This window comes from Mesoplodon densirostris, chromosome 20 (genome assembly GCF_025265405.1).
Source record: "Mesoplodon densirostris isolate mMesDen1 chromosome 20, mMesDen1 primary haplotype, whole genome shotgun sequence".
Classification (NCBI taxonomy): Eukaryota; Metazoa; Chordata; class Mammalia; order Artiodactyla; family Ziphiidae; genus Mesoplodon; species Mesoplodon densirostris.
In genome coordinates, this window is record NC_082680.1 from 25019108 (window position 1) to 25034231 (window position 15124).

Sequence of the window (15124 nt, forward strand, 5' to 3'; positions counted from 1 at the left end):
GGGACATGGGTTCGTGCCCCAGTCCAGGAATATCCCACATGCCGTGGAGCGGCTGGGCCTGTGAGCCATGGCCGCTGAGCCTGCGCATCCGGAGCCTGTGCTCTGCAACGGGAGAGGCCACAACAGTGAGAGGCCCGCGTACTGCCAAAAAAAAAAAAAAAAAAAATAGCAGCTGCTGTAATACTAAGTCATAGGTGAGATCCTAAAATCCCATTTAGAGTACCAGTGCCCTGCACAATCAAAATCCTGACTTTGTTATAAAGATCAATAAATACCTAGATTTATGGAAAGAGTTAGAATGTAATCAGTCACTTTTGAACTATTTTCAAGTAAAAGTTTAGTACATAAAATACCTAAGAAGAATGTTTAACTGACAATTCTATTAAACCATATCACCATTAGAGCAGATTAAAACATCCAGTAATCCTGGGTAGCAAGAAGCTTAAATTTTCCTGCCCTCCTTGAGGAGATCCATATTTGGGAAGGCTTCATGTGATTCCCTATAACATCTTGGTAGGTATGTTCTATACGTACTCTAAAATGGTGGTCTTTTATTATTCCTACACTCTTCATTTTTATTTTTCTCCTTATTTAAGAAATTTTTCTTCTAATATCAAACTACATTTTGAAATTATGGAAGAGCTAAATATCTTGGATTTTTGCTTGTGAACAGTCCTTTAATCAATGTGACATGTATCATAGTGGCTCCAAGCTCCAAGATTACATTTTCTCTACTTCAGAGGATTCCAGTGAAATCCCAGCTATGATAACAGAAGCAGCAGTGAAAGACTCTCTGCCTGGACTTTAATTTTATAGGATATCTACCAAAAAGTCATACTCTTGCATGAGCAAGAGCAAATGAAGTGATTATAATGGAAATTTAATTTAATCTTGAAGTGTTTAATGACTGTAATAGCCATAATTAGGGATGTTTTTCTAGTTTCCATGGTTTTAGTAACTACGCTGCTTATCCTTGTTATTGATTGTGTCAGTACAATCTCTCGAATTGGAAGAAGAGTGCAGCGTGAAGGCAATATCACTTTCTGTAGCAGGTGGCACTTCAAAGATGCAAAAAATAATGCTGTAAAGTGACAGGGTATTTTTATGCATAATCTTATTTGTTTGTTTTTTACAACATTCCCCTAGGTAGTAAGGACAGTTTACTGCACATGTGACTCTCTAATTTTGCAGATTAAGTGATCAAGGGTCAAAAAAGTGTTGTCTTGCCTTGAGTCACCCAACTAGTTGTGACTAAGCTGGAACACAAATCTATTTCTTGGATTCCTTAATGCCTCATTCCTTCTTTAAAAATGGAAAGCAGACACGTTTAATAACATGTGTCCATGTGGGGAGGGGAGGAGATAGAGTGAACGAATTGAAAAAATAAGCCTGATTCTTCTAGAGAAGTTTCACAACAGCAAAAAATACTTTTAGATAGCTTTTAGTGTCTGTTTTGCTTTTCATCAATTAGCCAAGTTAGTAAGAAACTCAGTTATCTGCACATGCAGGGTCATGTCTCATTCATTTCCATGTGGCTGTCATATAATAGCAAAAATAAGTAAGTGCCCGCGAATGCTAGGAATGTGGAGAAACGGAAGAATCCTAGGTGTTATCTTTGCACTCAGGGGGTCATAAGATTGTAGAGAGATTATCCAGTTCAGCCTTATATAAAACATAGGAGTTCCAGCGATCAAGTGCTGAAACCCTGCTAGGGCTAGGGAGCGTCAAGATTTTTAAGCAGCCCATCTGTTTACAAATAGTGATCTAAAAAATGGATTCGTTACATTGAGGTAAATTCTGCTTTATGGTAAGTCCAGATGAATTAGGGAGATGAAATATCTGGCATTTCATATCAGACAATAAAACTAAACACTGAATTGTAGGTTACTGATGCTAAGTGCCATGGGAGTTGGGAAGTGTGGGAGACCCGAAGAGATTCAGGAGTCACTGTGAGGTGGTGGATTTGACTCTGCTGAAGACAGAGAATCCCTCTAGCTGGATGGGTGTGGTAGGGTGGGTGCTTATAGAGAAGAGCAGAAACCACAGTCAGTAGCAGGTTCTGTTCACAGGGCAATAAAGAGGCCAGTTGGGTTGGGCCAGTGGGGGAGTGGATGGGAAATTTTGCCCTTTATTGGACAGATGCTGCATGTCAGCCCTGGACTAGATTCTGGGTCCACAGAGATGAAGAAGTGCTCTCTGCTCTCAGAGTATTGGTCTCAAGAGGGGAGGGAAATGTAAGCAGTTGTAATACTCAGTCGTAAATTCAACGATAGTGATGATCACGGAATGCTGTAGAACGAAGCTCACATGGGCGGCGGGGAGGACCCAGTCCAGGACTGTGGAGGCTTCCTAGAAAGAGGGGAGGAAGAAGAGAGGGAGGAGAGGATTATCTAGACTGAAGGAACAGAACAAAGCAGCTGCAGACTGCAGGTATTCTAGGTGAGGATGCCTGGAGAGAGGCTAATGAGGTTGGGTAAATAAGAGGGCAAAAAGGAACAACCGAAAAAGTGAGTTGCCCGGAATGAATGTGGTTTTGAAAGCGAACATGTATAGGTAAAGAGCTAATTTGTTGCATGGCTTGGATGACATATAAAAGTGTCATTGCTATTCAGAAAAGCATTTTCATATTGGCTTCATAGGCCCAGACAGCTAAGAGCACTGTCTACATATTAATAAAATCCCATTATCCCGGAAAGGCCGATATTCAGAAATTACTTCTTTTAAACAATAGCCTTGCTGGAAAGAATTAAGTGGGAACAAGAAAGACTTTTATTCAAGTAATGTGGCTGTAAATTACTCTTGGCAAAGCATTGAGCCTATTTGATCCTCTGAAAAATAAGATACTTTGTGTAAAGTGGGCAGCTACGGATAAGTGACCAGCTTATTCGGTTTCAGAATTGGGTATTCGGTCATTTCTGAAGTTGTATCTTTAAAAAAAACATTAGTGCTGTCACCTTTTTTAAAGGACCAAACTGAATCTAAATTTAATTAACATTTGCAAGATCCTCTATTTTTTCAACTTAGAAATATAAGAGAATGAACGCTATAGTTATTATACCCATTAAAAAGTTAATATCCCGAGAATAAAGGCCATTAGGTTTCTTCCTGTAGATATAATGTTAATGAATGGTAACACTTGGACTTGAAATTGATCTGAATCTATGTCTTTTGTCTTTTCACAGCTACTTGTGATTTTGCTGTAGTGTCCAGTAAAATCACGACTTCAGGCAAGGGGCATGTTCAGGCTTAGGGTAAAGTCTTCAATAAAAGACATTCTTGTTTGTCAGCTTCATCTACATGACTCATAATTCTTCATTACGAAGATGTTCAAAATGTCAGTGGTTTGCAGTGGTTTCTGGCTTACTTGACTTAACTTTATCTTACTACATTTGCCCTTAGCCAGCAGGCCAAGAAGGGATAAGCTTTATCTTAAACTGTGATCACAAGCAGAGGTGAATTTTAGTGTGAGGTTTAGGATTTCCCTGGCATTCTCTTTATTTAAAGTAAAACATTGACCCTCTTCCAGTCCTTCATCTACGTTTCTTTTTCACATTTTACAATCTAGATTGTTCGTAGCAGCCAGAATTTCCTTTAGTGTTATGAAAAGATTTTATACCAATAGGGAATTGGTATTATTTTGTAAAGTCTTACCCACCTTCGGCCCCTGCTCCTACTAATAAAGGACATTCCTACGTGTTCTTCCTATGATTTTGCATTCACGTGCGAGCCTTTGTTTATTTTACTTGGCTAAGTGATGTGTGGGACCAATGAAAAGAAATGGAAACTGCCCTGGTCTTAAGTGTCTGCTTATCCCCTTGTTCTCATTTCCTTTGCCTGGTGGACCATTTTGATCAAGAAAACTGGTTCAAGAGATTGGTGTGTGACAGATCATATTTGGGGGTCATCCAGTTGGCCTCATTTGCATACCTGTCCTACATCAGCCTTATTAAAGTCTGACTTCCTGTTGTTTGTGTCTGGCGCACACTTTTGGATGCCCTTAATTTTGTATCAGCTCTTCGTTTCTGTTCTCACATTTTTTTTTTTTTTTTGGCTGTGCCACACGTCTTGTGGGATCTTAGTTCCCTGACCAGGGGTCGAGCCCAGGCCCTCGGCAGTGAAAGCACGAAGTCCTAACCAGTGGACCACCAGAGAATTCCCTGTTCTTACACATCTTAATTTTGTTTAAAATCGATTCTAATTGATTTGGTCAAGTTAACAAAATTTTTTAAGGAATTATTTCTCCTGTTATCAATTGTTTCAGGTTTTTTTGACTCTATAATAGAAAAGGTTTCTACACATCCCCTTCTTTTATTAGTTGAGTCGCTCTGACATGTCATTTTAACTTTATGTGTAGGAAAATCTCAAATTCTTTGGGTATAAAACGGGAATACGCAGTGCCTGTTTCATAGAGTTTATGTGAGGCATTTTATGCAGTGCCTGGTTCTGTAGAGTTTCACAGTTGCTGCAGTGGCAAGTGACTTCATTCTGGTAGAACCAGATGGCAAGTGACATTCTCTAGTTTGCACTATGAAATCCCTCTCTCTCTTCTTTACCCTTCTCATCATAGGCAATTCAACAGTATCTGAAAGCTGTGTTGAACACACACACACGCAAGTTCATATGATTCCTTAGAGATCAGAGGAATGGAATTTTATAAACTGAGGTGATCAGTTCTATATGCATTTAAGTTGCCTTAGCCTGTAAAACATGGTGGAAGAATCAAGTTAAGTAAGAAAAACGAGATAGTAGCTAAGGGAGCCTTGAATCTACCTTGTCAGTGAGCACTCATTAGAAGAACACAGTTTGCATTTTGATATAAAAAAAGAAAAAGAAATTAATATTTATAACTGTTTGTATTAATTTATTGTTACATTGTTTTATCTTTTTCGTATTCCAAACCAATGCATGCTTATTATAAAAATCTTAAAATTGCAGGAACGTAGAATGTAATTATAATAATAGCCAACACTTATTTGGAGCTTACTCTATTTCAAGCATCTTTTTAAACATGTTACATGAATTAACTGTTTTAAAACTTTTAGAAATGAAAATCCGCCAAAATGTTCACGCCTCCTAGATCCCCAGGTAACTCATCAATTAAAGAGCAAAAAGTTAATTTTGTGATTGGAAGGGCGTTCATTAATTCTTCCAAGTTAACTTTCTTCTTTTAGGCAAGATATGGTAGCCTATTGAAGACAGTAAAATAAGACTATTATAACCATACTTATTAAAGCCCCGAATTGTTGCAGTGTATAATTTTTAAGAAGGTTTGTCTATTTCTACTCTCTCACTATTTCCCATTCCTGCTGTAAGACCCAAGGATTGAAGAATCTCATAGTTAAATGTATCATTAGAGTTCAAAGGGGCCCTTCATGTCCCTGGAGAGTTTTGAGTTTCCATTAAACTGCAAAAAGGGTTGCCAACCTTTCTGACATAAACACTTTCTCCCTTCATAATATTTTTAAATATGCATGTCTCATTTAAGCTTTCATTTTAAAACAGGGTGTGTTTTTTCAAAATTGATTGAAACCACTGATCTAATTTAATCTTTCTCTGCCTAGAGATATTCTTGTTAGGAATTGCTTGACAGGAGGCTATCCAGACTTGAATCTTTCCCAAGAGAAAACCTAACTCTTTCACACGACACCCTATCCATTTTTGGGCGCTCAAAAGGTTCTTCCTTATATATCATCCAAAATGTGCCTTCTTTTTCCTGTAAGACACCATTCTACCTTTAAGAACTTCACCAAATAATTTCCTTCACCAAATAATTAAATACATTTCATACAACGATGAAATGTATTTAAATATATCTTATTCATATCTACCTGCCAGTGGAACCTCTGTTTCTTTAATAGCATCTTCTCTAGTGATAAGATTTCTAGGGCTTCCCTGGTGGCGCAGTGGTTGAGAGTCCGCCTGCCGATGCAGGGGACACGGGTTCGTGCCCCGGTCCGGGAAGATCCCATATGCCGTGGAGCGGCTGGGCCCGTGAGCCATGGCCACTGAGCCTGCGCGTCCGGAGCCTGTGCTCCGCAACGGGAGAGGCCACAACAGTGAGAGGCCCGCGTACCGCAAAAAAAAAAAAAAAAAGATTTCTAGGTCCTGTTCAATTCTGATCACCCTCTTCTAAACTCCTCTAGCTATTGATATTTTTTTAAATCAAATACCACTTTGAAACATAATGCAATAGTCTAGATGTGATTCATCCTGTGAGCAGTGTATTGAGACTTTTATCCAATTTGATTTGTGCCCTTTTAATATTAATTTGGCCAAACAGTGCATACATTTCCTTTTTCTTCTTTTTTAAATAGTTGTTTTCAATGGAGTAATGTTAAACGCGTAGCTAATTGAAATCCTTTTTTCTGTATATATTGTTGTCAAGGCTCATCCCTACCAGCCTGTATTTCTGCCACTGATTTTTGAACCTGAGTGTATTTGTTATGCTTAGCTTGATTAAATTGATTCTTGGTCTTGGCCCATTGATGCTCAGTCATAGAATTCCCAAGGGTGTCTCTACAGAAAGGATTCCTTAGTCACTTGTCATGCCTGCCTTAGAAATTCACTGTAACTCTTTGCATAAAATGACTTAAGAGGTAGGTTGTAAAGAACTCTAAGTTTGTTTAATGCAACACTTACTTCAGCATAGAAAATTACATTTTTTTCCCCTTGTTCTCTTTCTCTTTCTCTTTTAAGCATAGCATTTATTTACATTCCTTGGAATAGTATTCCAGTAAACACTGCCCAGGTCTTTTAGGAGAATTTTGATTTTAAGAACTATCCCTCTAAGATTAACTGTAAATTAATGTTAACTGTAAGTTTGATTATCATGTTTCTTTAAGAAGATTCTCATGAGAGAGGTACTCAAGGCTGGCAGAATTTAGAAAAAAAAAAAAAAAAAGAGCAGCTCCAGGTACAGGGTCATGAAAGGCTTGATGAAGGAACTGGCTCAGAGGTGGTCCTTAAAGATCAGCTCATATCTTGATGGGTAGAAATATGGGGCCTCCATTCTAGGAAAAAGAAGTAATAAGCAAAAGTACCAACATAGAAGGCAGGTAGGGGTGGTTCAATTCAGTAGACTGGAAGAGAAGAGTAGAAATTAAATTTTGAACAATTGATCCAATTTGATTAATAATATTATCTGACAAGAAGACCGGAAAATTCACTTACAAATTAGGAAGGTGTAGTTTACAGGAGGTTTGCATATAATTCTGAGTTGCTGTCTTTGCGTCCTGCCTTTTCTCCCTGATGTCCTCCTCTCAAGAACCCAGGCAGTCAGTACCAGGCTCCTGTATACAAGGACACTGTGTTGTTGTTTTTTTAATGTTTTACTGGAGTACAGTTGCTTTACAATGTTGTGTTAGTTTCTGCTGTACAACGAGGTGAATCACCTGTATGTGTACATATATCCCTTCCCTGTTGCACGTCCCTCCCCCCTCATCCCACGCATCTAGGTCATCACAGAGCACAGAGCTGAGCTCTCTGTGCTATACAGCAGGTTCCCACTAGCTATCAGAAGGCTTTAATAAATGCTGTGCCCATTCCAATAGGCCTGAGTTTTTAAATCATAGAGACTGCTGAAATTATAGGCTATGTGCAATAGTAAAGCATAGAGACAGATGCAAATCACAGTGCTGCCCATGCTCAAAAAGAGTGCCAAATATTGATTTAATATGTAGTTTTAAAAAAGTGTGTGCTATTGTTGCGTGAATATTTATTTCAATATTAAGAACCATTTGTGTGGTACTGTGCTCCCAGCAATGAGAATCTTTTTAAAGAATGACAAATTCCCTTTCTTTTGGAAGCGATAACTCCTCTCCATTCAAAATTAACATAATTCCTGATGTCACTCTGCTGGGAAAAGAAGTGCAGAGCATTTTAATCTAGTCTAGCCTTCAGTAACTGTCTGTCCTTACCAGATTTATAAGAAATGGCTTTACACATTTTTATCTTCCTTAACCCTAGTGGCTGGTGACATTGAGATACAGAGAGGAAAGAAAATTTATCATTTGGGTGAAAAAAAATTCTGAGGCCTAATGTGGTTAGTGGTGGAGCTAGAGGAATAAAAAGAAAAATTAGAAAAGAATTTGTTTAAATTGCTGAGCTGGGTGATAAAATTAAGGCTATGTCCAGGGTATAATTTAAATGAGATGTATCTCACTTTTGGTAAAATCACATATCTGTGTACTAGTCAGTTGTGTTTTAATATGGTGTGTGTAGAGTGGGAAGGGGGTGTTTGAGAACTCTGAAACTACAGAGGCATTATTTTGATGGTCATTGTATTTCTGTGAAATATACTTACAACCGCTTTGGTCTTGGTCTTACAGGAAGTCAGAACTTCGCATTAACAAAGCATCACTGGCTGATTCTGGAGAATATATGTGCAAAGTGATCAGCAAATTAGGAAACGACAGTGCTTCTGCCAATATCACCATCGTGGATGCAAATGGTAAGAGATACCTACTATGTGCTATTTCTCAGTCTCTGAGAGGAGTCATCAAGGTATGTGGTAACACTTGTGATACATCGGTGTGTTAAATCGCATTGTGAACAAACAAAAATCCTGGAGGGAAAACCATGCATTTCAAGTATCTTATGGGTCCTCCATAAGGCTCTTTACTCATGATGTGAAATAGACCTGAAATATACATAGATTTTTTAAAAAAGGATTTGAATAGCATCATGAATAGCAGAGACAGGATGGTTTGCAAAAAGAAAGAGATTATGCTTCCACTTTAAGTTAGGGAGAGCAGGTAAGTTTTTTGCTCTATCAAACCAGAATATGTGTATACATATAATTTATGTACAGAATACATATGTATATACAGAATATATGTATATCATATATATTTACATACATATGTGTATTATGTATGAATATATGTTCTGTGTGTGTGTGTGTGTGTGTGCATGTGTGTGTAAACAGAATACAATCCTGACGTAGTCCTGGCAGTTTTTATGTTCTTATATACATCTGGCTCTAGGTAGTAGAAAGTTAGGCCTATCAGGTTGTTTTAGGCCTGTTCTTTCGGAAATTAAGAGAGTCTTAGAGGCAAATCCTTTTTTTACTATGTATGGGCTTCAGCTTCTGTTTTTCTGAGGGCAGGGTCAGGGGATGTTTGTTAAACAAACGAATGACTTGGAGGCAGAAGGTGCCCCTATCTTCCGACCACCTCTCTGAGTTACCTGAGGAAGGGCAAAGCCCCACAGCTGGTGGCTGTCTGTTCCTGATCCCCTAACACTGCACAACTTGATGGGGTCATCTTTAGGAGCTGATGATGAGCTAGCAGTGAGCATCTAAATCTCTGGAAACAATAAAACGCTGCTTCAGAACCTTTGGTGCTGTTTTGAGTTATGGCACTGAACAGCTGCCTTCACAAGCCCTGTCATCTGTTATAAAACAAAGCCTAACTGCACCGCTTCTAGGCAGGTGCTGAGAAAGAAAGTCCACTGCAAAGGCCTGATCTCTTAAAGTGATAAGATAAAATTGCGAAGCCAGCAAGGGAAGAGTAAAAGTAACTTTAGGGGTTAACTCCTTAGGAGACTGATTTGTTTATATCAGTTGACTTAACAGGATAAGGAGAATGGAGTGAGATACAAATATGGAACAGGGTTGGGAAAATCCAGGTTAATTCCTAAGCCTTCTGGGGACTTCCCAATGAACTGCCCTATTGCAGTGTAATCAGACTTCATTACTTTCATTTTAAATACCTCCCTCCACAGAGAAGAAAGGACAACAGTGAAAAGTGGATTCCCTTACTATTGTTAGGGGTCGTGTTTATCATTTACCATTTAAAATTTATATGAGTAAACATAACATCGCTTTACTTTTTAATTAGCACAGGTTAAGCAATAGAGTTTTGCTCGTGTTATTTTTCCCCACTTGGAATTTTATGGGATGCAACTTGAAACACAAATTTAAAATTTCAGTGGCTTATTCTTTTCTTTCTATTATACTGTGTTCAATAGCTTGTTCTCAGTTTGTCAGTTGCTTGTTTGGTTCAATCTGTGTCCTCGTGGTAAAGGCTATTGAATTATGATTTGGACACGATTAGATTTGTGTAGTTATGCATACTGTTAAGTCCCAGGAAAATAGAATTAAATAATTAATTAATAGAATTTTAAAATTAATTTCAGGGTGCTGAAGTTTTGATAATATGGCTTTTCACATTTCTTTCATAGGAGAGACATCCAACTTATTTTTCCATATTAATTCATTCAAGAATTGGTCTTGAATTTGAATGTAGTATGGACCAATTATAAAGTGTAGAGAAATGAAGGTAGGGGTGTTCTTTTTTACCTGACAAGAATAAAGAGAAGTTCACGGAGTACTGTAAGGAAGTCATTCTTAAACAACCAACTAAAATTCCTTAAGGACTGGGTTCCTATTGGCTTATTGAAAGCATCTGGAGGAGGAGAACAAAGAATGTCAATTACAGTATAAGGCAGTTGTTTTTATTTTCTTCTTAGAATGTTAGGACTAGTTCATCCTTATCCAGCCCTCTCATTGTATTGAAAAAGAAATGGAGACTTAGGATGTGTCTTAAATTATTTAATTCCCAGTCCAGTATAGTTTACTCTATACCAGACTCTGTTAGTGAACGTTTAAGGTCGATTCCTTGGTTTGTGAAGAACGAAAACTGAAAAACTGGTGTGAAGCATTGAGGGAGGGGGATTCCATTGGGAAGAACTAGGAACTCCATTAGAACTGGGACTCGAGCAGAAAATGGTACCCAGGGTGTATCTATGAGTTTAAACACCAGGAATTTATGGCTTTTCTCTCAAGTCTGTTCTTCATGTCCCTCAGATATGTTCTTAAATCTTCTGTTTCTTAGATTTTCTAATCTCTCCTGCTTTCAAATATGCTCCTTTTTTTTTTTTTTTTTTTTTTTTTTGCGGTACGCGGGCCTCTAACTGTTGTGGCCTCTCCTGTTGCGGAGCACAGGCTCCGGATGCACAGGCTCAGCAGCCATGGCTCACGGGCCCAGCCGCTCTGCGGCATGTGGGATCTTCCCGGACCCGGGCACGAACCCGCGTCCTCTGCATCGGCAGGCGGACCCTCAACCACTGCGCCACCAGGGAAGCCTATCAAATATGCTTCTTTATAATTCCAAACTTTGACCTGCTTATGATTCCATTTGGCCATATTCTTTTTTTTTTTTTTTTTTTTTTGCGGTATGCGGGCCTCTCACTGTTGTGGCCTCCCCTGTTGCGGAGCACAGGCTCCGGACGCGCAGGCTCCGGACGCACAGGCTCAGCGGCCATGGCTCACGGGCCCAGCCGCTCCGCGGCATATGGGATCCTCCCAGACCGGGGCACGAACCCGTATCCCCTGCATCGGCAGGCGGACTCTCAACCACTTGCGCCACCAGGGAGGCCCGGCCATATTCTTCTTCATGGCTCCTTTGAAGGCATCCTTTCAGTTTTGACTCCTACTGTGTGATTGTTTCCTCAGTTCGTAAATCAAATTCCCCATAGCAAGAATCTGACTGGCAGAGCTGACTATGCCAGACCACATCAAAAGGTCCAGAGAGCTTACAAATCATCAGTGTATTCTAATCAGGTCCCCACCATGGGCTCACCCAGGAGAGTGAAGCCAGAAACGTGGCTGCCTAGAAACACCCTCTCTTTTCAGAGGAAGTGGGTCAGATGTGCAGCTCATCAGAGCCTGTACTCATCAGGCACCAGGAGAGACAAGGCCGGTGCATTCCGTATATTGGGAGACTCTCTTTTCTTCCTACACCTCAAGGGCTTAGTTGTAGTGCCACCAGAGGAAAATATGGAATCATTCTGATGTTCATCTTCTTCTACTGTCATCTATGAATTTGCTATATTCAGATCAAGACTGGTTATCCAAGAAGTCTCAGCTCAGGTCCTGAGCTCTTGGGGACTCAAATTCACTACCTTCATGTTGTCACATCCCTGTCCCTCAAGATTCTGGGAAGAGGTTGCACAGAAACACGCTTTTAGAGAGGAAAAACACTCTACTCTGGTTATAAACTGCCACACGGCCAAACTATCTCTTCTTTTCTTTTCTTTTTTTCCAAATATCTTTATTGGGGTATAATTGCTTTACAATGCTGTGTTAGTTTCTGCTAGATAACAAAGTGAGTCAGCTATATGTATATAGCTGACTGTCTTGATTACTGTAGCTTTGTAGTATAGTTTGAAGTTAGGGAGCCTGATTCCTCCAGCTCTCTGTTTTTCTTTCTCAAGATTACTTTGGCTATTTGGGGTCTTTTGTGTTTCCAGACAAATTGTGAAATTTTTTGTTCTAGTTCTGTGAAAAATGCCATTGGTAGTTTGATAAGGATTGCACTGAATCTGTAGATTGCTTTGGGTAGTATAGTCATTTTCACAATATCGATTCTTCCAGTCCAAGAACATGATATATCTCTCCATCTGTTTGTATCATCTTTAATTTCTTTCATCAGTATCTTATAGTTTTCTGCATACAGGTTTTTTGTCTCCTTAGGTAGGTTTATCCCTAAGTATTTTATTCTTTTTGTTGCAATGGTTAATGGGAGTGTTTCCTTAATTTCTCCTTCAGATATTTCATTATTAGTGTATAGGAATGCAAGAGATTTCTGTGCATTAATTTAGTCTCCTGCTACTTTACCAAATTCATTGATTAGCTCTAGCAGTTTTCTGGTAGCATCTTTCGGATTCTCTACGTATATTATCATGTCATCTGCAAACAGTGACAGTTTTACTTCTTCTTTTCCAATGTGCATTCCTTTTATTTCTTTTTCTTCTCTGATTGCTGTGGCTAAAACTTCCAAAACTATGTTGAATAAGAGTGTTGAGAGTGGGCAAGCTTGTCTTGTTCCTGATCTTAGTGGAAATGGTTTCAGTTTTTCACCATTGAGAATGATGTTGGCTGTGGGTTTGTCATATATGGCTTTTATTATGTTGAAGTAAGTTCCCTCTGGAGGGTTTTTATCATAAATTGGTGTTGAATTTTGTCGAAAGCTTTTTCTGCCTCTATTGAGTTGATCATATGGTTTTTCTCCTTCAGTTTGTTAATATGGTGTATCACATTGATTGATTTGCATATATTGAAGAATCCTTGCATTTCTGGGATAAACCCCACTTGATCATGCTGTATGATCCTTGTAACATGCTGTTGGATTCTGTTCGCTAGTATTTTGTTGACGATTTTTGCATCTATGTCCATTAGTGATATTGGCCTGTAGTTTTCTTTTTTTGTGACATCTTTGTCTGGTTTTGGTATCAGGGTGATAAACCATCTCTTCTTAAATGTGTATTTACCATTGACTTGGGCTGAGAGAGTAGAATTCTCAAGAATCCCCCCTCCCCCAGTATGGGGGAGGGGTGTCCTAGAAAAAAAAAACTTAAAAATAAGAACATGTTGCCAAAATATTATATTATGTAGTACTCCCCTTGAGATTTTAATTATATTATCTATGAAATATTAGTCATTTTGTTTATTTTGTGTGGTCTAACTCATTTCTCCGATAAGTACGTAACTACAGTTTGATAATTTCTATATAGGTTGCCTTGATGAAAGATCCTAGTATGTGGCTGTGAGCTAATTATCCTAATTTCATTCTCTGCAAAGGAGTTCTTGTGATTTACTTAAATTCTCACACAGGTGCCTTCTTGGAACTTAGATGTTCATACTTTAGGACAAGATTCTAGAAGGGATGGCAGGAGTTAGAAGGAAAAATGCATGGGAGACTGTGTTTTCTTTTCTCCTTAGGAAAAAAAGAAAAATTTAGCAAGGTGAGCTTGCTGTTTGACACTATTTTTAGTCCCATTATGACAGCCGGAGAACTATTAGAATAAAATTAGCACAGATCATAAAAATCTTCCATCTAATCTTATAAACTTCCCGCGATGAAATCCATTGTTTAGATCTGCTTAGATTAACAACTAGGTATAAATGAAATAATACGAAAAAACTGTGAATTTCCCCTCGAATCATTATATGCTTGAGTGAAACAATGACCATATTTCCAATATCTTCAAGCATTTAGAAAAGAATGTACATATAGCTAATTGTTTTGTTAAGCATTTTAGAAATTTATATGTTTTTGGTCATTTCCGATGCCTTTTAATCCCGAAAAAAGAACCTGTCATACAGTAGACAGATATAAACCTATGCAGTCTGCTAATGACTTCTGGGACTATGTAAGTCTACCAAAGTCCAATTGAGTTTTCGTACAAAACAGGATCTCATAGGCAATCATCGTTACGTGATGGATTACAGGTGGATTCCTTTCATGAATTCAAGTATAGTAGTTTAAAAGGCCACATACACCATGTTCACACAGATCATACACTGTATGTTGATTTTAATTTGTATCTTATTTGGCTTGGTCTTTATAGAGGAAACCTTAATTTAGTCATTAATTCTTAGCTAAGAAGCTCTATAAAAACTCCTGGGCAGCAGATTAGGGAAGAGAATAATAGACGTAACTGGTTTTCAAATTAATTAAGTACTGCTGTCTTTTAAAAGATTAATACAGGAGAATATACAACTAATCAATCATATCTTCTACTAGGTTTTCTTGTTTTAATCAGGAGAAAAATCATTTGAGTGAGATCCAAGATCCCACAGGAGCAATTGGGCTCCTAGCAATAAAATAGCTGTTTCATTTTACATGAGCAGAAAAAAATATTTCCACAAAATTTGATTAATATATCAATTGGCCCTTTAAAAAATTAGCTCATGTGGGTAACCCACATTGACAGTGTTGTTAGAAATGCCATGATATTGGTGAACAACCTATAGTTATACTAAGAAGCACATAAAATATGTTTTATAGTTTGTATAGCAGTCTCCATGTATGTTACATTATGTAGGAGTCCCATGAAGTGTAATAAGGAAGAGTAATATGAGTGGAAAAGAGCTGTCTTTTCAATGCATGGTATCCATCCTGCCTCTACACCATTTGTTAATTTCACAGTTGCTTAAGACTAAGCTCTGATTATGAGCAAGAATTCAGATGCTTAGAATCATTTTTACCAGTGCTAATAAGTATGCCCATCTTAAATCTTTACAAAAATGACTTGATCACAATTTTTGAAGGCACAATAATGACCTGTGATTTTAGAATAATAAAGAGTCACACAATTGGATATTTAAATTCACACAGAC

The 15124-nt window shown here is 38.3% G+C and overlaps 1 protein-coding gene across 8 annotated transcripts in view; it reads left to right on the plus strand.

Annotated features, from left to right (window-relative positions):
• NRG1 (neuregulin 1) overlaps nt 1–15124 on the plus strand; it is a 1033559-nt gene that overhangs the window by 874159 nt on the left and 144276 nt on the right. For all 8 annotated transcript variants that reach the window (XM_060085726.1, XM_060085730.1, XM_060085729.1 and 5 more), the window contains exon 3: nt 8328–8449. In XM_060085726.1, coding sequence (XP_059941709.1) covers nt 8328–8449 — 122 coding nt within the window. The remainder of the gene's footprint in view (nt 1–8327; nt 8450–15124) is intronic.